The 24,060-nt window shown below is 41.8% G+C and overlaps 2 protein-coding genes across 3 annotated transcripts; both read left to right on the plus strand.

Moving 5' to 3' along the window:
• The first annotated feature begins 2,895 nt into the window (after window positions 1-2,895).
• On the plus strand, window positions 2,896-13,737 carry vdac1 (voltage-dependent anion channel 1). Of its 2 annotated transcripts, none has more exons than XM_086226336.1 (9): window positions 2,896-2,917; window positions 6,483-6,552; window positions 9,312-9,361; window positions 9,799-9,951; window positions 10,170-10,222; window positions 10,479-10,706; window positions 11,382-11,532; window positions 12,298-12,355; window positions 12,646-13,737. In XM_086226336.1, the coding sequence occupies exons 2-9, from the start codon at window positions 6,486-6,488 to the stop codon at window positions 12,735-12,737; spliced, it is 852 nt and encodes a 283-aa protein (XP_086082462.1). In that variant the 5' UTR covers window positions 2,896-2,917; window positions 6,483-6,485; the 3' UTR covers window positions 12,738-13,737. The 2 variants fall into 2 exon arrangements, with proteins under 2 accessions (XP_086082462.1, XP_086082461.1); XM_086226335.1 differs by lacking the exon at window positions 2,896-2,917 and adding an exon at window positions 3,332-3,418.
• A 1,886-nt stretch (window positions 13,738-15,623) lies between these two features.
• On the plus strand, window positions 15,624-21,432 carry c15h5orf15 (chromosome 15 C5orf15 homolog). The gene is made up of 3 exons (XM_086179082.1): window positions 15,624-15,783; window positions 19,034-19,788; window positions 20,883-21,432. Exons 1-3 carry the CDS (start codon window positions 15,663-15,665, stop codon window positions 21,015-21,017), a joined length of 1,011 nt encoding a protein of 336 aa, XP_086035208.1. The 5' UTR covers window positions 15,624-15,662; the 3' UTR covers window positions 21,018-21,432.
• Window positions 21,433-24,060: the final 2,628 nt, after the last annotated feature.

Here is a 24,060-nt window from a genome sequence, read left to right on the forward strand (position 1 = left end):
TGAATTAAAAAAAAAAAAGAAAGAGAAAGATGACATACTGCCTTATTTATCCATATGTTGCAAATTATAGCATCTGTTTACAATTTATTTTATTTACTTTGGTGATGCTCGGCCCGGGTTGATTAACATTTTCTGTACTGTTTGTTGTCTTCTGGAGCAGGATTTGATTGGCAGTCGGTGACGGCTGTTTGAAGTGAGCATGGCGTTGGCTTTGAAGCTCGGGGGATGAAAGGAAAACATCCAGATATGGCTCGAGGATAATCTAGAAATGAATTTTTGCTGCCTCTTAAGACGACCGACAGGCGACAAAGGAGATGTTGGTTAAATGTTACTTTAGATTCTTCAGTGATGCAAGAACATAAAACAGAGAAACTTCTCAATACGTATCAGGAAAATAAGTTAAATATGTTTGTTCAAATGCTGCCGAAAGAATAAAGAATGATGCGTCTCCTCGAATCTATCATCTGACAGCTTCTTTTTATCCCTGAGCCATGTTAGTTGCAATGCCATTAATCAGTTTCTCATCATGGCTTTAGAGTATCCTGAAAATATTGAATTCATCAAAATATTTTCCAATAATATTGCATAAAATCTTTTTTTTTTAAAAGTGTCCGTTCAGAAAAAAAGCACCTTAAATGTTGCTTCAGTGCAGTGGTTCAATGTCTAGAGATATACGCTGAATGTGTATTCCAGCAGAGATATTTAGTATTCAGTACACTAAATTACATGTTCAATATAAAGCCCTCCTGGCAAATGACAAAATGTGTTTGGCTTTGACTTTTCTCTTAATCTTAAATGTTTTGCATGTAAATCCTTTTCCAAGAAGAATTCCGTTAATGCAGGCTCTCAGACAAATGGTTTTGAGCAGAATATTTTGTTTGCAGTGGAATCTGAGTAAATTTGAAACATTCAAAATGTAATGATTAATGAATTCGAGTGCGCAGAACTTTGTAAACTTTGTACGCTACTGTATATGTTCATGTATGAGAGAATGGACACCACTGTTTGGTTTATGATTCAAATTTTAAAAAAAAAAAAACTTAAAATTAATTCAGATGGAAACTGGATGATTGTATCTATGCACACATTAGAAAAATTTTAAAAAATGAAAATAAACATCTCTTCTATTTTTTCAGATAAATTGAACCAATCCTATCTTACATCCCAGGGTGAATTAATGTTTCTTTTGTTCTTTGAAAAATTGGTTTCCTCAAAGCTAAAACTGTTTTTCATGATAAACTTAACCTGAACATATTAAGGTTTACAAATTAGTCTATGCTGACAATTGTATGTAATTACACAGTTGGAATTAAAAAAAATAAGTTATTATCATAATTATTATAGATTTAATCAACAATCCTTTATTTATTTTGGAAATGAGTCCCGGTGAGCCACAGTAGTTTCACTTGTGAGAAATACACCCAGTACAGGAGTCAGAGGAGGATTGAAGGGCTCCCAGATGGTTGTCAACACTGACATCTACTGGTCAAACCTCATCACAGCTTCTTTCATAATCAGCCCTTCATTAGATTCATGTTTTCATGTTGTGTGAAGTGAATCAGAAGCTCAGCCACCAGTACACCCTAAAAGCAGACACATAGGTTCCCCATAAGTGTACAGACTTATAGCCGGCACACCTCCGTCTGGTTCACGAAACACACAAAAGAATAAAGTTCCTACGAAAGGTGAGAGTTCGTCAAGTGTGAGGTGTCTCGAACTGAGCTTTCTGCTGTCGGCTGTACTGCAGAGGAAGCATCGAGGGTTTTGGCTGAGTTCCCTCGACACAACCACACTGCTGAGTTTCTGCAAAATCCTGCAAAGAAAATTAAACCAAACTAAAAAAAAAAAAAAATCATCTTACAGCCACAAAACACTTTTTACACATCACACATACACAGTCTGAATACATTTGAGGGACAATAAATTATTCGAATGCCAAAACCAAATGTTAAAATTGTGAGGCATTTAAAAAAAAAAAGATATGAAACATCATACCAGATTCCATCATCACTTACTTTGTTTACTTCAGATCATGTTGGTTAGGCACGTCACATTTTACAAATTTGATGTATTGGAGGGGAAAAAAAAAATCAACATTTGCACCTGAAATGAACTTAAATAGTATTAAAAAAAAAACACCTAATTAGAACAAAAAAAAAAGAAACTAGAAATACTGCATTGCGGTTGTATTTATCCACAATGTGTCTCTCACGATGTCCTTGACCTCTGACCAGCAAACTATTGTCAGTTCGTGCTCGAGTCTCATTCATGCCAAACTTGGAGAAATTCCCTCTGACAGACAGAATAATTTCTCCAGCTGGGGGGAAAAAAAAAAAAAAGCAAAACTAAAAAGAAATATAAATTATTCTGACTTGTGGTGTTTGAGTCAATGTAAATATAAGCTTACTACTAGACAAGGCAGAACAAGACACTGCCAGGTGTCTGATTTCCCAACGGGAATAAAACTGCAGGCCTCACCAAAACAGATTTACAGTGAATGTTCATGATTTATTATTTTTTAAAGCGTTAACGGAGAACAGGATAATACGTCAGGGATTAATATTAGAACAATTTCTGTAGTCACAAATTACTCAAATGACATAAAACCAGGGGTCCACTGTGAGCTGTGTGAGGGCTTATTGTCCGCTCTCACCCTCTCATCCAGCACAGCTGTGACGTAACCTTACAGATGCTGGCACGTCTGTCCCCTCCGTCCCGGGACAACCTGCACGGATGGGCTGTATGCTGTGGTGATGGTGACCGTGCAGAAAACCGATCTCCAGTCAGCTGTTTGACAGAAACCCCTGCGGCTGCCAAGATGAACTGCGCATGCGCCAAGGTATTACACAGCCTTTACCGGAGAGAAGGTCACGAATCGAGATTATGCATTTCCGCTTGAGGGTGAAAAATTAAAAAGGTAAAAATTAAGTATATGTATATTCTTTACTGTCGTCTGTTGCTGCTTGTTTTTAATGCATGCCTATGTTTATTTTTTGGACTTAAAAACACAACTAAACATTGAAACACTTTCATAATTTAACTTTAGTTATCCAGATGTGAGTGTGTGTGCGTGTGTGGGGGGGCAGCATCCAATCAAAGCACGACCTTTGAAATTTTAATGTAAAATAAATGCCTCAAATTCAGTCAAAGGGGCGCGCATTACAGAAGCATGTCACCAAACTAAACTTGCTTTTGTCAAAAGAGAAGGACTGGTAGGCTACTTAAATCCTTCGTCCTGCGGGGACGCTGCTGAAGAAGGGCGTGAACCATCTTAGTTTGAATGTCGCGTCTTTGACGGGGAGAGTCCGCTGCTTGCGTGACTACTAACGTACGTGATGCAGCACCACCTCCTTCCTCTCTCCTCCCTTTGTGCAGTAACAAGCTCCCTCTTGGGCTGGACTGGAAACCACAGACAGAGGTAGGACTCATATTGAAATGCGTTATAGCTGTTTTTTTTTCTTCTTCTTCTTTTCTTTTTTCTTTTCCTTACGCCACAGCCCTGTCATATCTGTTAGCCGTTGGACTTTGACGTCTCGACTCTGGAGAATCCATCTCTTTTAACCCGAGCTGGCTGCAGTGCGACGTGCAGCAGAGATGCTAGGCCTGATGCTCCTATTAGCAAGTTGCTGTTAGCTCGGAGGCTAATGACATGCGGGGCGGTCATGTAACAGTATTGGGGTCCTGTCATATTTTGGTAGCTTGAGATAAAGTCTCTCAGCTGTCTCACAATTCTACCCTCCTCATATATTATGGGCATCCCGCAAGCTGTCTAGTTACACACCGCACACTGTTGTCCGCTGTCCACCTTGGCAGCTAGCTGAAGCTAACACGGTAAAGTTCGTAAGCGAGGGCAGGGAGATTCTGTCTTCACATCTCTCCTCGCCCTCCCAGTTTGACTCAGAAGGAGCTTTGTTACACTCATACTTGATGGAAATTACCAGTACGACCTACTGCCGAGTCTCACTGCTGTGTTTCGTGCCTCTACACTAAAGGTGGTCCTGAAGGACAGCAGAGCAACTCATGTCGAACGTAAGCTGATGGTTGTGAAGCCTCCTGGCGAGACTTCACGAAGGGTTTGTGGATTTCTATGAAATGCCTGCCTCCCTTTTTTAAAGTTTTTCCAGGAAGATACATAATCCTCAAGTCATTGCACCCAAGGGTATTTCCCTGACACGACAAGGTTGGCCTCTTATGTCCCCTCAAGCCTCTTGACATTTCTGCCTGGAAACCAAGTGTGAAAGCCATAAAGCAAGTGACTCACAGTGTTTTGTGTGTGTGTGTGTGTGTGTGTGAGTGTGAGGGAGAGAGGCCAGGGGCATGAATGGCAAAGCTGTGTGTGTGTGCACGTTTGTAAAAAGGCATTACACACAAATGACAGATGTATGGCTGCGCAGTAGACTAGATACAGCTATGTATAATTACTTCGTCCACGAGACTATATTTATATCCCATTTCCTAGCGTCCAAATTGTATCACAACCGATTGTGATGTAATTAATTGCTCTATCTTGATATGCACCAAATTGTCAGGTTCTGTTGAAATATTGCCAAGAAAGACTTTATGAGAACTAAATAAGACGGAGGAGGCTGCCGTCGGCCTGCCAGTCATGCATACTTGAGTATTGAGTATGAGATGGATTAAAGATGATCCTCTTCATATTTAGCAGTGTAACGGGAAATAACTGAATCGGAGAACAAACTGAAGTTTCTGTTTAGAATATATTTGTTGATTGTAACCTGTTGATGAAAAGGGCAAGCCGCCGTAGGGTGGTTTCAGACCAGACCAGATGATGCAGCAGTATGGTTGCGTCACTACAGGGCTGTTTGTGTGACAAGTGGTGTGAACTGTAACCCCCCCCCCCAAAACCAGCAATCCTAGTTTGGGTAGTGCCTTGTGATAATATGCTCCCAGAGTGCAGGGTTGCACAGCTTGGAAAAGGACGTCATGGTGGCGATCAGCTGTCCTTGGTCTCGCTTGCTTGGGAAACAGCTAATGCTACATTGTCAACCTTTGCTCCTGTGGGTGTCTTTCGGTCTCTCTAGTTCACATTATTTGCCGCCACAGCGTTGCATCTGGTTGGGTTTCTCCGAATATTGACTCTGGTTTGACGCCTCTGGGCTGCGGCCCTAACTTGGAACTGTCAGAACCATCTGATAATACACTTTTGTGAGCACTTTCAAGAAATACATGGCAGGTGATTGGATGAACCATGTGTCTCTCATGGCTAAAATCAACTAGTCAGATCAGCAAACTGATGCAGAAGCAAGACCCAGCAGGTAGAAGAGCAAAACTTCTTTTCCTCTGTGAAAAGTCTTCACTGGTGTTTTAACTTTCTCTTCTTACAAAGAAAAACTACTCTGTAGTCCTCAGGTAGCTGCTGCTATGATAGCAGTATCTGCTCTTATCTCTTCGGGAGCCGCCACTGATGTTTTGAGCGGCTTCTCACTATCATTACAACTAAACCACATCTTTGGCTGACAGTGGTTACTCCTGAGAATGCTAATTGAGTGGACACAGGTACATTACTTGAAGCCTGTCAAGCCCCACTGCTAAAATCCTACAGCTAAGATGCACAGCTACTCGAAAGAATGGGAGAAACTTCATTTTTGCTGCAGCACCGGATTTGCTGAGAATCCAGCCTCAGCCAGACACTCCTGTATGGAGCTTTGCTTGTTGATAAACCATATTTAATCAAACAGATATTGCTTTTCTTTTGCTACTCTGTTGTTTAACTGTTCAAATTCCTGTTCTATCTACTATCAATATACACATGTATGTTATCGAAACTCCTGCGTAACTGCTGTGCATTGATAACTGCCACGCTATTGAAAATTGTCTGACGTTGAATTTGTAATGGTGAAACAGGCGCAACTTGCACAAGAGTTGGAGGGGGATGGAAGGGCACAATTGTGTCTTTAGAGCAATAAAACCAAATGGTTTGATGGCGCTGCGACTGCTTTGTTTTATTTTCTGTGGCCTTTGCTCTCTTGTCTAACTTCCATTATTATGTGTCAAATCTTAAAAGCAAACCCAAACATTCAGCTAAACTAGTGTAATTCATTTTGCAAATGAAAATGTCCCACTCCTAATGCTGTTGTGTTTGTGCTGACACATTGTTGCCGTGAATCTACATTTTCTGCATCAGGCCCCTCACCTGTGTGACAGTCCCTGTTGCTGTCATGGCTCTCTGTAAGCCAGTAACTTCATCAGATTCTGATCCATCAGTGACCTCCAGCTGCTCCTGCTTTTCTCTTTTAGCAGCGCTGTTGGCTCCCCATGTGCCTTCCATCTGATCATGCAGTCTGTGCTTGTGTTTCCCTCTTGTGATTCTCTGGGCTCTCGCTGCCCTAAAGCTATGACACAGAGGCTAGACATAGGTGCTGTAATTTTGTGAGGAGAAGGACTCTTTAAAAAAAAAAAAAAAAAAAAGGGTTCTGCCTCGGTTATAGTCACAACCTCCATCATCCTTTTTCTCTTGGCAGATAATGGCCGTACCTCCCACCTACGTTGACCTTGGAAAGTCTGCCAGGGATGTTTTTACCAAGGGATACGGTAAGCTCCAAGCAGATGTTCTTTTATGTCATCATCATTTACAGTATGTCACGGTGTGCAGCCTCAACCAATGACGGTTGCATCATGAAGGTGATTCTTAGAAGCACAACTTTACGAAATCATCCGCAGTGGCTATTGTTCGTAATTACGAGTTCACATTTGTCTGTCTCTGTCTCTCTCTCTCTCTCTTGATATATAAAACTACAGGTACTGTATTGCAATTGAATGTCATCACAAAGATTTCCTGTCACAGGGACAGTTTCAGTTCATCCTCAAGTCCTCAAACAAGGATGTTCTTGTTAATTTAAAAGAAGGTTCCCTCGAGGGATTCCTGAGATATTGCCTTCATGACAAGACTGTAACAGATATCGTGTGTATGTGAGGTGACAGTGACCTCTGACCACTAAATTCTTGTCCCTTAATCCTCACGTCCTAGTGGATGTTTTTGCCAAATTTGAAGAAAATCCCTCCCTATGTGGCCATAACAGGAATGAGATGGATGGACCGAAAACATGAAAACATAGCAGAAAACTTAGAAACTGTCGCTGAAAAATTGAAGAGCTTTTCATGACTTGTGTTTGTGCTATCAACACCCCTGGTATCAGCAGTTTTAACGCACACCGCTGCAGTGCTGTGCTCACATTGCCCCTCGTCCTCTCTCTCTCACAGGGCTGTCTTTTTGTCATCACTTATTTAATTTGTGCCGGTGTTAGCTCAGTAAAGACGGCAAGTGGAAAAAGAAAATGGGAGCTCTTTTTTTTTTTTTTGAGAACTTTGCAATTTAGGCAAATGAACAAGAAAAAAAACAAGAACAGAAGAGTGCTCACACAACACATTTATAAAGTACCTGTGGACCAACGTGCCAACCTCAAAGAGGCCGGTGACGTCTCAAATTTAAACTGCTGACACGTGTGTTGTCCTCTTGTTTGTAGTTCTCCAAGCTAATCCAATCCCTGTCAGAACTATCAGACCTGAAGACAGCAAAGTTGAGAGAAAAATACTGCAAGAATCAGATTCATCAAGAAGCTGTCGTGCTAAACATACTGCAACATGAATTGAGTTTCTGAGATTAGTTAATTTGATAAGATCGTTTACTTTTTAAAGAGCTAATGTAAGGGAAAAAAGTTTGCTTTTCTCCTCTGCCTTGTCACGGTACAGCCTACTTTCCTCGTAAATATTACAACATTTATGCCCACAGTGATACATAAGTTTTTTCAGATGGTATTAAAATGCAACGGCTGCACGGTGGTGCAGTGGTCAGCACTGTCGCCTCACAGCAAGAAGGTTCCGGGTTCGAGCCCTGGCTCGGGCACAGGATCGTTCTGTGTGGAGTCTGCATGTTCTCCCTGTTCCTGTGTGGGTTCTCTCTGGTACTCCAGCTTCCTCCCACAGTCCAAAGACATCAAGAGGGGACGAGGCTGATTGATACTCTAAATTGACTGTAGGTGTGACTGTGAGTGTGAATGGTTGTCTGTCTACATGTGTTGGCCCAGCGATGTGACTAGCGACCCATCCAGTTTGAACCCCGCCTCTCACCTGAAGGCTGCTGGGATAGGCTCCGTGACCCTAACAGGATAAGCGGAAGAAAATGGATGGGTGGATGGATTAAAATGCAGCATGGATATTTGTCAAGGTCATAGTATTGAAGTTAGTAGGGGTGTCAAAATTGTTATTGTAATAGCTGAAAGACATCAGACATATCTGCAGTGTGACACAGCTTTTGCAGCAGATTTCCCATTTTGTAATCAATCGGAGCTGCCATACTCACTATGAGAGCCACACAGACATGCTTAGGACATGATCAATCTCTATTTTTGTGTGACCAGTGTAATTTTTCCCCTCTGTGCAACAGTGTAGTCCTCCAGACTTAAAAAGTAAAAGTAGTAAAGAAAAAGTCATAAAATTTAGTAAAAACATCTTTAAACTGTTTCAAAATGATTTGAATAAGTATTTTATTGTGTCAGAGGCAATGCAAGGCAGCAGAGCTCTGCTGGGAGTTGTTTTTTTCCATGACACTGGTTGTGGGTGTGAACCACAGCTCTAGATGGAGATTGGATAGTGATGAGTGGTGAATCACAAGGGGAAGCTGGGAAGAGTGAAGAGTTGTGCCAGGCCAGAAAGTATGTAGAGGACTGGGTCATGGGAATTGTGGTTGTGTGAATCAGGGTATATCATGCTGGGTGGGTAGCATCAAGCTTGAGTCAGGATCTCTGGTCCTGGGCCCCCCCCCGGGTCTCCCCATTCATTGGAATCAGGTGTGTTGGAGCAGGACAACATCGAAACCACGCAGGGCAGGGGGCCCTGGGACCAGGATTGGGGAAATGCTGACCAGCTCTCTAGTTGTTATTCATATCTGACATCCTAATGCCCTCAACCATCAATACACCAGCTCAGACAGTGGCATACATCTAACTTTAAATGTACTCTGAAGGCTGATAAATGGCTATTTTGCAGACAGAATCAATAACTTTATTTTAATGTGTTTTAAATCTATAAAGGAACTCTTAAAGCATGTATTAATAGGACATTTGCATGTTTAGGGCTAATAGTTATTAGCATAAAGGGGTTCTTGTTTTGCTGTCATCCAAATATTTGCTGTCTGCTGATATCCACTGCCTTGTTGTCCTCACTAGCCTCTCCTGGTGAATCTGAGTGGGTGCCGCATCACTTTTTTTGTATTTTCATGGAGAGTTTGTGTTTTGTACCAACCGGCCAGGGAGGCGTACCAGTATTTTGATCATTTTATTTGTCTTTCTCAGGTTTCGGGCTTATCAAGTTGGACTTGAAAACAAAGTCTGAGAATGGACTGGTAAGACGCTGCGGGTCATTATCAGATTATCAGAGCCGCCACTACAGACAGCAGTGCCTCCTGTCATAGCTTAGGAGACTCCCGGTTGGTTATCAAACCTTATAACACGGCTGCTACTACCAGGACTATGGATTTAAAAAGAGATTGAGATGATTCTGTACTTTAACAATGACATGTATTGTATGCTCTAGCTTATTTTTTATAGTAGTTAAAGTAAGTCTTTGAGTTTTCTCAGGATTTTGGATAAATGAACTATTGGCGGTGTCATTAATTAATTGCAGCAGATGCTGAACGGCACTAGAAAGTTTACAGGACAGTCACAAAAACATTGTGAACAGCCGGTACCAAAATGTTTAGATGTCAGACAGAAACCATAAGGTTATTTTGATTTAATGTACCTGCTTGTATGACTCTGACATTATGACATTCATCTGCAGGAGTTCACCAGCACAGGCTCAGCCAACACTGAGACCAGTAAGGTTGCAGGATCCTTGGAGACCAAGTACAAGTGGTCGGAACATGGACTCACCTTCACAGAGAAGTGGAACACCGACAACACCCTTGGAACTGAGATCACCCTCGAGGACCAGGTCCGTGATGGAGTGTGAGGGCCAACATAATCAAAAATTGTTTAAAAAAATTATAATTAAGTCTCTTGTCGAATGAATTTTAATGACAGGGAGTCTGTGGGGTGCAATGTGCAGTTGTTGTAAGGTGGACTGTAATTTTAGAGAATTAACAAGCAGTGCCAGAGGGTATTTATGTTTTTTTTTTTTTTTCTTCTCTTGCTGTTTTATCTGTTCGACAGTTGGCGAAGGGGCTGAAGTTGACGTTTGATTCCTCCTTCTCCCCAAACACCGGGTAAGAACTGTTTAATTAGAACCCTGAACCCGATGATCATTTCAGTGAGAACTAAGATTTTATCAATCCTCCCATTGTAGCTGGAGCAAGAGTTAGCAAAATGGAATCAAGGTGTACATTTAAGACCTTCACTTCCTCCAGAAAGTCGGGTCAGCAGTTTACCTGTGGCCCCTGTGGAATGGCTTCAGTACAGCTGTCTGGGATCATTTGACTTCTTACATTAACACCCTGTCCTGTCTCCGTGACATTCCTCCAGCAAAAAGAGTGGCAAGATCAAGACAGGCTACAAATGTGACCACATCAACCTTGGCTGTGACGTGAACTACGACATCAACGGAACGGCCATCCACGGCGCTGCAGTGGTGGGCTATGAAGGCTGGCTGGCTGGCTACCAGATGACCTTTGAAGCCGGCAGGAACAGGATCACCCAGAGCAATTTTGCTGTTGGATATAAGACTGATGAGTTCCAGCTCCATACAAATGTGTAAGACTGCGTGGAGACAGATATGAGTAGTAGGCTGGCATGCTTCTGCTGGACATTTGAAACAGTACAACTTCTCTTTGTCTTTGAGTTGTGTTGGTACAGTCTTAAAACACTTGAGGTGTGTGCAATGAAATGTTGCCGAATAACCCTCAATCTGTTTTGCGTGCACATGAGAGTTAAATCCTGGCCGTTTGTATCCAGTTGAACTGCCGTTTAAAAGCCCCAGTCAGTGCAGAGGCTTGATTTTGATTGGACGGAGAATTCAAACTCTGACCATCTCTAGGTTGCCGGCTAGTCACCTGTTTGGCTGTCTTCCAGACTTCCAGGTGCCTTGCAGTTATTTTTACACTCAGGTGATGGGATTTACCATATTACAAATGAGAGCGCTAGTGGTTGGATCAAAAGAAGCCGTCAGTAAAAAGGCAAGAGCAAGATCATGCCAGACAGTGAATGAGTGAGAGGGAGGGGCTGGGTGTGACAGTTTTAGTCAGCTGGATGTGGTTGTGTGAGGTCAGATAAAGTTTAATGTCGGCTTTACATCAGTGGCAGTGGACCCACTTGGTGAGGACACAGTGAATCAACTAAGGCACTCTTTGTTAACATGAAAATAACTATTTTAATGTTTAGCTTTGCAGCGACATTGAGATATATTCTGCTCTTTTTATTCCCCCTCAGAAATGATGGCACTGAGTTTGGTGGCTCCATTTATCAGAAGGTGAACGACCAGCTGGAGACGGCCGTCAATCTGGCTTGGACCGCCGGAAACAGCAACACCCGCTTTGGCATTGCTGCCAAGTATCAGATTGATCCTGACGCCTCCTTCTCTGTGAGTAGCCTGTAACCTAAAGTAGTATTAGTAGTTGTAGCAGTCTCAGTGAGCGATCAGCTGCTAGCACTTTAGAACATGCCAGGGATCAGTATGCTCACGAAGTTGCAGACGGGCCTGGTCTCCTCACATACACGGGATTACATATTCATGTCAACCTGGACTTTCCCTCATGAGCGTGCTCGTATAAAAGGGGCGGGTTTGCAATAGATGACCAATCCTGCAAAGATCTAGAGTCACATACTTCACTCAAAGAAAGAGAAATATGAATCCATCTCATTCATACACTAAGGCCCATGTGGTATTCACCAGGAGCGGTGACATCGTTTTCCAAGATTATTTTTTTTCCTGCATGTCCTGTCTAGTCTACCGTCACATCACATCGCATCCATCCCTTTACCAGTGGAAAGCCTCCTCCTAGCCAAAGTGGCCTGGGATCTGCCTCAGACAGCCTAAGTTAATGCAGCTCCATCACTTGCATCCCTCTCACAGCAGAACCAATCTGGGTGTCACTTGATTGGTCATCTGTCGATGTAACAGTATCTTTTAGAACAACTTTTATTAGCAGGTTAACTTGGCCAGAATTCACTTCTGAGGTGAAATTATGTGTTGGCACTGTTGAATCTTGGTGTTAGTTTTGGATTCGAATGTGAATCACAGTTTCGATTTTGTCTTGACGTGCTTGTTAGATACATTCATGCGCTGATTGATTTTATCAGTAATGTGGGTTGCTGTCTCTGATTGTCATGTGTGGTTCCCACACAGGCCAAGGTGAACAACTCTAGTCTTGTGGGCCTTGGATACACTCAGACTCTGAAGCCAGGTGAGCACCTACATGTAATAAAGAATAAATGTACATGTCAGCATAACATAGAATGATGCGTAACAGTGACATCTACCTGATACTGCAAATGTCACAGTGACTCCTAGTGGTCACATAGTGAAATAACTACACAACCTCAGATGTTTAAATCATATCTTTGGCTCTTATGTGCAGTGGCTCCTCATGAAATTAACTACAAATTATATTTGGCTTTACATCATTTGATTTATTTTGCTCGCTGCATTTCGTCTTTCCTTTTGAACTGGTTATCCTGACGTCTGTTTCTGCAGGCATCAAGCTGACACTCTCTGCTCTCCTTGATGGCAAGAACATCAACGCTGGAGGCCACAAGCTTGGCCTCGGCCTCGAGTTCCAGGCATAAGGGATACAGCCGACACCCCTCCAGTCCTTGCAGCACACATGCATTCCCTCACCAAAAAAAAAATAAATTTCCAGATCCTTAATTGATTAGTTAACCCTCACAAAACCTTTATTGACCCTAGATGTGCTACAGCTGGAGGCAGGACAGCATGAAGGTTGAATCGTTCTTGTGACGACTCTACCACTTGTAAAGGGGCCGTGTTAAGGGAACATATTTTGAAAATACAGAGCCCAGTTCAGAACAAAACTGCAACTGATCAACAGGAGGTTTGTTGTTGAATTGCGTAGCTTGCAAGGGAAACGTAGCCTTGAGTACATTCATGTTGGCCTCACTCTTTGTCATTTCACTACATTCATACACGATGCTTTAAGTTGTGCGTCTCTTGGCTTGTGAATACAGAAGGAAGAGACGATCAGATCAGCCTGAAAAATTTGAGGGCTCCGTACTGTTTTCGCATCCAGTTGAGTATTTCCATCACTAGATGGTGCTGTTGCAGAGCACCAGCAAGCACTCCTCCTCAAGGTGTGGTGAAGTATCTTTAACTCTTGAGGTCTTTTGATTGTCTCAATATTTGAATATATGGGAAGGGTAAGTTGTCCCTGATGTAAGCAGCTAGCTCGAAGAGACACCACACCCCCAGTGTGTACATTCTGTGTTTTTGTCTCACTTGTCTTTTGTGTCTGTGCATTTTGCGTGAGTTGTCTTTTATTACATATAGCAAACTTATTTTATTGGCAGTCTTGCTTAGTTTAATCCACCTGTGAAGTCTTACAATAGCAAAGACCTGTCAGCTCTTCCTGGTAGAGCAAATGAAAGCAAACTGACTATGTACACAGTCCAACTTCTCTGGATACGTTACGGAACTCCAGTGAAGGGCGACATACACAGTGAATACAGTGGACAAGAAACGGTCGTCTTCCTCAACTGGTTATGGGAATCATTCTTCGTGTTCTTGACAGTTCGTCATTCCCTGAATTAAATAAAGGACATCTTGTACCAATGTCTGTCAGTTTGTTCTTCTGTCCAAACGCCACAGTGTTAAGCTTTTAATTCACCCTCATGACAATAAGAAAAATGGAGAAAAAAAAATTGTGTTTATTCTTGCTGTCACTCCTCCGAACATGGAAGTGCTTTTATTTTATCAGCTCCAGAAATCTTTGTTAGTTTTTTTTTTTTTTTTTAGGGATTTTCCTTGCTGTTGCAGGCATTACTAGGATCCATTATGCTGCTTCCTCTTTCAGTTCTGGCAAAGCAATCGTTCCTGGTTGATCGAAGACATATTGAGATTGCTGAGCCAGCATGGGGATAGCCGACTAGCAGATTTGGAAGCTCCTCATATACTGTGAAATGCACAAGAGCTTGAAATGAACAGACGCTCATTTATCACACACCCACTGTCGAGCTTCAAATCACATGAGAAGCTTTCAGTCCACATTTAGGCCTAATATGATACAAATCTTGAGGAATCTAACCGCAATCTGTGACGACAGCCAAAGGTTTTACATGCTATTGTCAACTATTACCCAGTTGAACACAACTTCAAAATGTGGTTGCAGCTGTAATGAACACATTTTTATTGCTTGTATGAATAAGCATTTTTGAATCATTCAGTTATCATTTACCACGAAATAATTAAATGTAAAGCTCTGATATTGTTGAGCGGAACTGAACATTATCTTTTTAAAAGGCAGAATTCATGATTTTATTTACAGTGTATTTATTTCATATGTGCAGGCACACAATTGACTGATAGCCTTTGCTCCAACACCCTACAGAAAATCATTGATGTTTGACTTGAGCGTGAATCCGTTGCAAATGATTTCAAACAAGAACTGAAGAAGCTTCTTGGACGAGAGGTGAAACGTCTTCACTTACAGGAGCTGAGTCCAGTTGCCTGAATTGATTATTCTTGAGGATTCCAAGCAAAGGCTTTGTCTCACCAAATGACACCTTGAAAGTGAATTCAGAGTCCACGGAACATGGACATCGTTCCTGTCTCAGACCCCAGTGGTAAAATACACTGAAACTTGTTAAATGTATGTAAGAATATGCATTTAGGGGAGCTCTTGAGGATACATACATTGTTATTCAAGGTCTATACCTGACATTTTTTGTTGGTAGACAATGTTCTTGTTCACACTGTGTCCACATTATGACAGCTGCAATCTGGGTATGTCCGTGATCTGTAATTAACTGAGTCAGTACAATAGCACCACAGTGTCATTTACAGGAGGAAGATAAACCAGTGAGACTGGAATGAAAGAAGCAACAGATGTGCACAGGGAGGAAGTGGAGGCACATACCAAGGTTCTCTATGTTCTAAATCTGAAGGTACAGGTGATCACATCAGACAACTGGGAGGACTCCCTTTAGAAGGTGAAGGTGATGGAGGACTGGGGGGGGGTCGTCATTTTAGGATAGGACACATCCAGAGGGCTTAACTCAGGCATGAATAAAGTTATAGACTTAATGAGTGTTTTGAATCCCAATGTTCTTGATTTCAAAATTTCTGATTGATTAGAGAAAAAAAACATAAATATCAGAGATGTGTTCATGTTGTTACAAGCTGTAGAAATATCAAGAGAATTGCAAAATACGTCCCAGATTGCCTGAATTCAATGAAACCACTTGGTCTGTATTATATTTGTTAACACATAGCATATTGAGTAATTTTGAGTTATAGTTCGTGATACTGGTACGCCTTAGAGGCCCTATTTTAAACACACGACTGGGTTATAGAGCAATGACACAAACCCTGATTTAAAGGTTTGAGCAGCTGATAAACAAGTATGTTTCAATTATGTGACACGACGCAAATAAAGAATCAGAGTGACTCAGACGTCATGCATCCACTTCTCTTGAGCTCAGGAGTCAGCCGTCTCCAGTCCCGCTAAGCCACGCCCCTTCACTTACTAGCACATCAACATGGCGGCGTTCAGAAAGATGGGGCGAAGCAGGAAAAATATTTCTGCTTTTTCTCTCGTTATTGTCTTTCAGCTTTTCGTCGGCGGTTGTATGTCAGCCCCGACAAACAACACATCTCCAGGTAAGTCTTATTTGTATCACACATCGTACATTTTATCGTTGTTTCGTAGTAAGCTAGTCGCTGCTGTAGCTGGTAGGCTAGGACGTCATGCTAGCAGTCACGGTGTCAGGTGAGACTGACAGAATGTGAATGCGTCCCGCAGGAGTCTCAACATTTGATTTTTGACAGTTGTTATCACGGTATCATAGTACATTTTAAAAGCGAGAGTACGAATAGAGTTAGTTCAGTGGTATTTGACGCCCCGTCGTTTGCAGCGGTCTGTCCTTAGTGAGATTGTTAGTCGAAACAACGCTGACGTTACTTTTAATTTTTAATCAGTAAAATGTTTAACTTGCACAAAGTTCGTGCGTATGTGTGTCCAATAATGTGTCATGCGTCTCCGTGTAATATCTATACGATACGGATGTCACCAAAGAGGAAGTCGGGCTTCTCTAATCAAACCTCGACATCAACCGTGTCACGACCCTAAACTTTTATAGGGGGAATTTAACGCGATAAACCATTCACACTGCAGTTTACAGGGATGGAGCGCCAGTGAGCGTCTGTTCGTGCTACGATTGCGTCACACAATTTACTAATATGTATGCACCACAAGTAACAAATTCAAACAGAGATAGACATTGAAGTACTTGTCAAAAATATGAAAATGTTATGTGGCTGTATTAGCTCATATTTTCAAAATTATTTGGAAGTTGTGTCTATTTTTGTTTTGACACTCATCTTTTCCAACATTAACTCGGTGAAGTGTGATTCCATTTAAGTAAATTAATAATACTTTGTAAAATATCCCGTAGTAGTAGTAGTAGTAGTAGAAAGCAGAGTTGCTTTATTTAAATGCGGTGGAATAAAAGAGAACCTAATAAGTAGAGATACCCTCACTAATAGTAGAGCAGTAGGCCTTGTGTTGCCCCTGGGGACCTCTGGGCCTGAAGGGTTTGTGGCGCTCTGGTAGAACTGACTCAATCCAGATGTGCTTGTCATACAACCCAGCTGTTAATTTAGCCCCTGTGAGTGACCCTCTGAACCCCAGCACTCAGTAAGGTTTAATAAAAACCTTTTGAAGTGTACTGACAAGGAACAGGAACCACAGTAACAAAAGTCAAAATTCCAGCCATTGGCAGGCCCTGTCATGAGTAAGTGGACTTTGACTGTGCCGTGTAGTTTGTCTTCACTCCTTTGTGAAAAGGTCACAGGTATTGATTTCTTAGCCTAATCTTTTCAACTGGAGATTGCATGGGGTGTTATTTCATATTTGAGCCTCTCTCAGGTTGTAGTATTGTTTTTTTTGGTAGACGTAAAAATAGGCTTCTGGTCGATTCCATCTCTGTGATTTACAATGCTTTGGCAGTGACCGGTCCTCATTGACAACGTCTCTGTTTTGTGATAGAGATGCACAGATGTAACACAGAATACACTTGGATGGCATGAATAATCATCACAAAACCTAAAAGCTATAAGCCTTCTGTCCTTCCCGGATTACAATACTCATTAAATTCATTGTGGCCAGCAGGTAAACCTGCATGCATTGTAATAACACTCCTCTTTCAAAATAGACACTTAATTTCATCAGAGAATGTTTGCCGTTTTACATGATTATACTAGATGCTGTTTCTTTTCCTCTGGCATGCCTTCTTTCCCACAACCTCGATCAGCCACTAAACTGCTCAGTATGTGTTCGGCTAGTCATGCTCTGTGTCAGCAGCCTGAAATAATCCACACTGAGGTGGTGGCTACGGTAACTCTGGGCATCATGGGGATTCAGTATGAACTTAAGTGCGAGTGGAGGAAGATGCCCAGTGACTCGATTAGATGTGTGACTGGAGAAATGATCATAGATTGAATGTCTATTAGTGTGTGAGCCAGCTGCTCAATCTAAAACGTAGAATTTCTGACAAGCTCTTTCATGCAGTAAATCTTATTCCATTGCTGCCTCAAAGCCTGGCTGTTCAGTGATTATTTATGCTGGCCACGGTCCATCTATATGAATAGTCCCTTTCTTCTCTTGGGGAGTTCTTACTCCGTGCCTCAAATCCCCAGTGTTCCTCCCAGATCCCCTCCTAAGCAACGCCTCCTAGTCCAGCGGGAGGAAATAATGTTGGCACTTGTTGACTTAATGCTGTCATTGATTCAGGAAGACAGGCCAAAAACAAGCTCTCATGTAGCAGAGACTTGAAAAACAACTTATTTTTAAAATGTTAAATAGAGTATATCTGTTTTGCTGTAACCGGTATTTATTATGCAGGCTAACATTTGACTGGCGTGGATATTTGTCCAGTTTATGTTCTGGCAGCCAGAGTATGAGTATATAGTGGGGAGGCAAAGTCTCTATAATATAACGCAATGTAACATGTCATTGTGTGAGAATAGAGGCGAGTTGTTTGACAGTACAAACTATCATTGTCCCCACTGAGCTGCTGTTCAACACAAATGTCAACTTAACAGCTGTTTCTCTGGCAGTCAAATGGGGAAATTCTTCGCTCAAGGGCAGTTTTGAATATCTGTCTCTGAGAAGGAGGACAAGGTTTAGTTTCTTGGCCTTTCCGTGGTGACATATTTGTAAGAGGGACCTCTGATGCTCATTTGCTGCTCATTATTGTCACACTAGAGCAACACTGGATGATTCTCAGTTCAAAGAGATGTTTCATTTGTCTTACACAGCCCTCAGTTTGTCATCTGTCTGAAAGATGTGTTAGCTCCTGTCTCTTTAGGCACCCCTCCCTAAACACCTTCTTTCTTCTGATTGGTCAGCTTCTTTAAGCCTGCTGTGTGATGGAACTCGGTGCTTATGCATCAGTTTTCCATTTGTTTGCGGCAAAACACGAGGAGCACCTCCCTCTACTCAGTGCACTGTCAAGTCTTCGCTCAGCCTCAGGAAACCTGCAGCTCATTTGAACCTGGGCTAAAATACACATAATTCTGTACAGTAACTTCATGAACACATTTATGAGCTTTTTGCCAGATTTGTCCGCATTAAAACTTGAAAAACTGACTAGATTAGTCAAATGAAGCCTGGGCGCGTGCATAGGGTTTGTGGGTGTGGTCTGCCTGGAGGGAATGACTGTATAAAGACGTCAGCGTGTTATGAATGTAGTGGAGCTGGAAAGCTAGCAGTCACACATGGATTTTTTGTATTACATAATTCAATTTTTTTTCTTTAATTTTATCTTTGACATAAAGAGCATAATTGAGATAATGTTGTTTTTTTTTTGCCTGAACCCAATATGATGTCTTGTGTTGTTTCTTTTGATAGTGGATCCCAGCAATCAGGGGGTACAAGGTCCTCTCTTGAATACAGCAGGAGGGGCTTTGCCAGTTGGACAGACAGATGAGCCTTCAACCATTCCCAAGAATCCTACAAAACCTGCTGGCAATGACTCCGCAACAGCAGTTGTGGAGCTCCCTAAGAACCACACAGCAGCAGTGTTGAAAAATACGCAAAGCGATTCCACTGTTGTCATTGGTAATTCTGACAATAACACACTTAGCAATGGAAATACAGGGCCAGATTCGAATCAAGGAGACCCCGGAAAATTTGAGGATCCTGAGGAACCTTCTCTCTCTGAAACCACTCCAGGCTTGATTGCTGAAACTCCCACCAGCACGGTCAAAACCCCTGAACCAACCAAAGCTGATATAGCCGACACACCGATCCCATCCATCCCCCAGGACATAGACCAAGACTTGCTGCAGACCACTGACAAACAAACATCACCTCACATTGATCAGGATGATTATACAGATGATGGCGACGAAGATGACGAGGGCACTTACGGGGAGGAAGAAGGTGACAATAGTGACACTGAATATCGTCTGGAAACCAGCGATGACAGTAAAGATCAGACGATGATCAGGGTGCAGCAGCCTAGCAGGAGTGAAGACATCATTTATAAGGCTACCCCCGATAGCTACAACACGGAAGACGAGGACTCCCACTTCTTCTTTCACCTGGTCATCCTGGCTTTCCTGGTGGCCATCGTCTACATCACCTACCACAACAAGAGGAAGGTGAGTGTTGGCAAGACAGCTGCGAGACAACTGTCACGTATGTGGGAGCAGCACAGCTCCTCTCATCTCAACAATGAGATTATTTCATCTCTGAATTACACGTTGAACATTCCAGGTGACATTCCAGAGTTGAAAGTCTTGCCCTTCCCAAGGATTTTGACAATCTAGTAAACGCCATTCAGAAAGAGGAAAAAAAGAAGAAGTTAAAGCCAGAAATCTTTGTAAAACTCAAGGCGATTATCTTAACAAATACCAACTTATTAGAGTTTATGGGTTTTTAAGGTTGGCTGAAAAAAATCTCTTTGTTATATTGACTGATTTGAACCATGTAGCTTGTCATTAATTTGAGTTATATCTATGCAGACTCATTTTTGACATAGATTTCTTAGTAAAATCAATACAGGGCCTATTCATTTGTGTAACTATTATACAACAAAGAGTGCAATTGACAAACGAGTGATTTAATTAACCTCCAAACAACAACCAGCCCTACTAATGAAGAATTGCTGCTTTTATTTCCGAGGCATGGGGACTGCACTGGAAGTGAACTGGAGCGGAACAGATTTAACAGGCATGATGTCATGTCTTATCACCATCTAGCACAAACTTTTTTGATACTGAGGTACCAGTGTGTCAGTATTGCATCACAAGAGAAAGTATCCCGATAAATCCCAGTATCTAGAAAAGATCATAAAGCCTTACAGACTCTGGTCATTTTTGCTTGAGGTACTTTGAAAGTGCTGAAACTGTCCCATGCGCTTGTGGGAACGATACAGCAGCTCAATAACAAGCGTTAGTGCTTGTGTTCCTGATGTAGAATATATTAATCATGGGCAGCATCGTATCAGTTTCAAACAATACACTTGGTTTTGTCTGGTGGGACCAAACTTCTTTGAAAATGGTGACAAAAGGGGGGAGGGAAAAAAAAGCCTGCAGAGGAATGTTTTACATTCTGTCGTCTTCAACTTTAGATTTTCCAGTTCAAGGAAGGATTCCAATTATGTAGTCTTTCTAGTTTTCTACTACTCTGTACAGTAAGAACTAAGCTTTCTTGATCCGCACTCCTACATTTCGTATCTGTAATTTCCCCTCAGATCTTCCTCCTGGCTCAGAGCCGTCGCTGGAAGGACAGTCTGTGTTCCCGCAACACTGTGGAGTACCACCGCTTGGACCAGAACGTCAACGAGGCCATGCCATCCCTCAAGATGACCCGAGATTACATCTTTTGATCCACGTTCAGAAGAGCAATGTTTCTGGACATGAACTGAGCCAGTCGGCCCTCCCAGCTGGCAGCGGCTTAGAACTTGATTGACGCTTTCTTGCTTTACAGGTCGATTGAAGAGGAGGGGCTGTTCTGTCTTTGACTTGGAGTCATGTTCAGGACCCCTCTGCTGGCAGCGTAGAGAGATTTTGTGTTCTTTTATTCCTATTTGTTATATTATTTTAATTGTCTTTTTTTTTTAATTAATAACTCCTTTGGATGATACTTTGCGTTGTTAGGGGTGTTGTTGCTATGTTTTGGGTGAGTGTTTGAGCCTTACTGTCTCTCTACGCCTGATTATTTTTTTTCTGTCTTTCATTCTGTCTTAATACTCACTATCAGAGGTGGAAGAATTACATGTAACTTTTAGATTTATAATATATCCCAAGATTAGTGTTGCGTCTCTCTGCAGTTTGCCAAGATGTTAATTGACACGCAAAGAATCCAGCTTTTCAAAAACGTGGGGTAAAACATGTAATTATGCAAACAAAGCAGCATCATAGGACATGAGATGGTCCACTGAGACCGTACGAAACATAAGGAACATGTATTTAAGTGTACAAGGAGAAAAGATCCCCTTGTGTTTCATACACAGTTATGACATATTTATTATAAATGACCACGTTTTGGTTCGCCATCATTTCTGCTACCACTGCAGAAACCTAGGATAACCTTTACATTTTGTCTCTAATGTGACGGATGTAGATTCCATAGAATGAGCGTTATTTTAGGGAGGGTAAATAATGTTCAGGTGAACAGTGGGTACACGTGCTCAAGCCATTTAAATGATAATGTACATTGTTCTGTAAGAATGTACTAATATATTGTTATGGAGAGACTTTTATTGCCAGGCTTTCTACTCGTCTACTACAGTACCTCGTCTCCTTCTACTGCCCAGATTTTGCTATGCAGAAATCCTGTGGCCGGCCCTTTTTGTTTTATGACTTCGGTGAAGTTTCTATCCCATCACTTAAAGTTTTCAATGTGGCGAAATTTCGCAACTGTGTTCCCTCATGCTCACTGCAAATATATTTTTTGGGGTTTCCTCTTGACAGACTTATCAGTTGGCTGTTGTCTCTCGTTCTTCAGAAATGTTCTGGGATAAATTCCCGTGACACTGTTGCAGCCACAAATTGTTTTCTTTCTTTTGTCTCATGCCTTCAGTTGCTATAACTGGCACGTTTTTATTTACCAGTCTCCTTGGTCGCCTTCTGCCAATTGTCTTTGACCACATGTAGAAGGTATTTGGTGGGTAGATGGCTTATGCTATTTGCACTGTGCCATTCAGTTCTAGACCATGATTGGAGGTGTCCTGCTTCGAGGTGATGGATCAATACTGCTCTTGCAATCAACCGTAGAAACTGTACAATCTATTTCTTTTGTCAATAAAGCACAAATTGTGTAAGACGTCGTCCTCAAGTCTTTAATTTGTGGGATCAATGCGTTTGTATTTTACCAGGCGATAAATCAGAAATCCAGATCTGCGTCTTAAACCGGCGCCTTCTGGCACGAGGCTCTTCGTGATGTAGTTTTCCAGGTTAACTGCTGCTCACCGGACGAATCACTTTGCCGGCGGCACGTTCACTTCGATTTCATTTGCTCATATTTGACTCAGAGGTTGTTTCTTTTTATGTTGACAGTGATAAAAGCTCATTCATATCGTCATAACAACCTGGAGAAGTCATGGCAAAGAAAGTAGAAAGGAAATTTTCAGGCCTGGGAACAATTTTTTTTTTTTTTTAATTAACTGAATTGAGGAAAAGTCAAGACTTGCTTCAAATACACATTTATTTCCTCTAACACATTTGTGCTGTATTAAATCGTGTGCTGCTGCCTTTGATTTTGGGTAAATGTAACATCACTTTTGACAGAGGTTTCTCAGTTCATTTGTCATGGCTCAACAGATTGTGATCATGAGCTTTTTTCATCAAGTGGCACCAAATCGTGGAGAAACGCATGAGATGAGTGGTGAAAATGCGAGTGATCCGTGTTTATGCTTGAAGCAGTCGAGAGGGTGTTGAGATTTTTTGAGCAGGCAATGTAGTAGTATATTGGTTTTCTGCAAAGATCACGTATTCAACACTACATCGAGATTTTAATACTAAATAAATAAGTGCATTAAGTTTAGCTGCTGCAGACAACCTTCACTCCAGTGTCAGTACCGGGCCTTCTTAAAGGAAATGTCATATACTTCACCACAAGGAGGCAGTATGCACACATAAATAAGTGGACCAGAGTGTACTTTGTCCTCTAACAAATTGAACGATGTCTGAGTGGCACCACATACTGTGAGAGACACGGAAGCAGACGTGTTCTGGTGTGTGCAACTGACTCCACATCAACATGTTTCCTGGGGGAAATAAAAATCTACAATTGGTTTTCCTCTGCCTTTGCTCTCTGTGTGACACAAATACTATCAGCATAGAACGAGAAAATTCAGCACTTTCAACACATTTATACTTATTCTAGGTATATGTGGTGACAACCTCGTGTGCCGCAGTGCCACCGAGACCACTTGGATGGATTGCTAAAACAACAAAACGCATGCAAACATAGTGACATACGTGTTTCAAACGGTGGAGGTGGGAAAAGGCATTTCGGACTGTCTAGTTCTGATAAATATCCGCCACCGTCGTGACACCGCTGCCGAAGCTTGTTAGAAACCATCAAGCAACACAAAAGCGAGATCCTTCCATACAGTTACATTTACCGCTGCAAAACCATTAACTACTTTTAGTCAAAAGTGAAAATTAAATTCCGCATTGGCAATTTTGACAGCCAGCGAGCGATGGCTGGATTAAAAAGGGGAAATCATTATTTTGAAATTTAACATTTCAGCAATACTAAAGCAGCCTTGAGGTTCAAAACCCCCCACAAATATTCATGATTTATTCTTCATAATATGACGGAAAAAAAAGACCTAATTTTAAAACCCTCTGGAGAAGAAACTCAAGACTGAGCAGCAGACACAGTTTTTGGGGTTGAATGCAACAGATAATTATCTTTTCCTG

This window comes from Aulostomus chinensis, chromosome 15 (genome assembly GCF_037954235.1).
Source record: "Aulostomus chinensis isolate RoL2024-O1b breed Wild chromosome 15, RoL_Achi_v1.0, whole genome shotgun sequence".
Taxonomy (NCBI): Eukaryota; Metazoa; Chordata; class Actinopteri; order Syngnathiformes; family Aulostomidae; genus Aulostomus; species Aulostomus chinensis.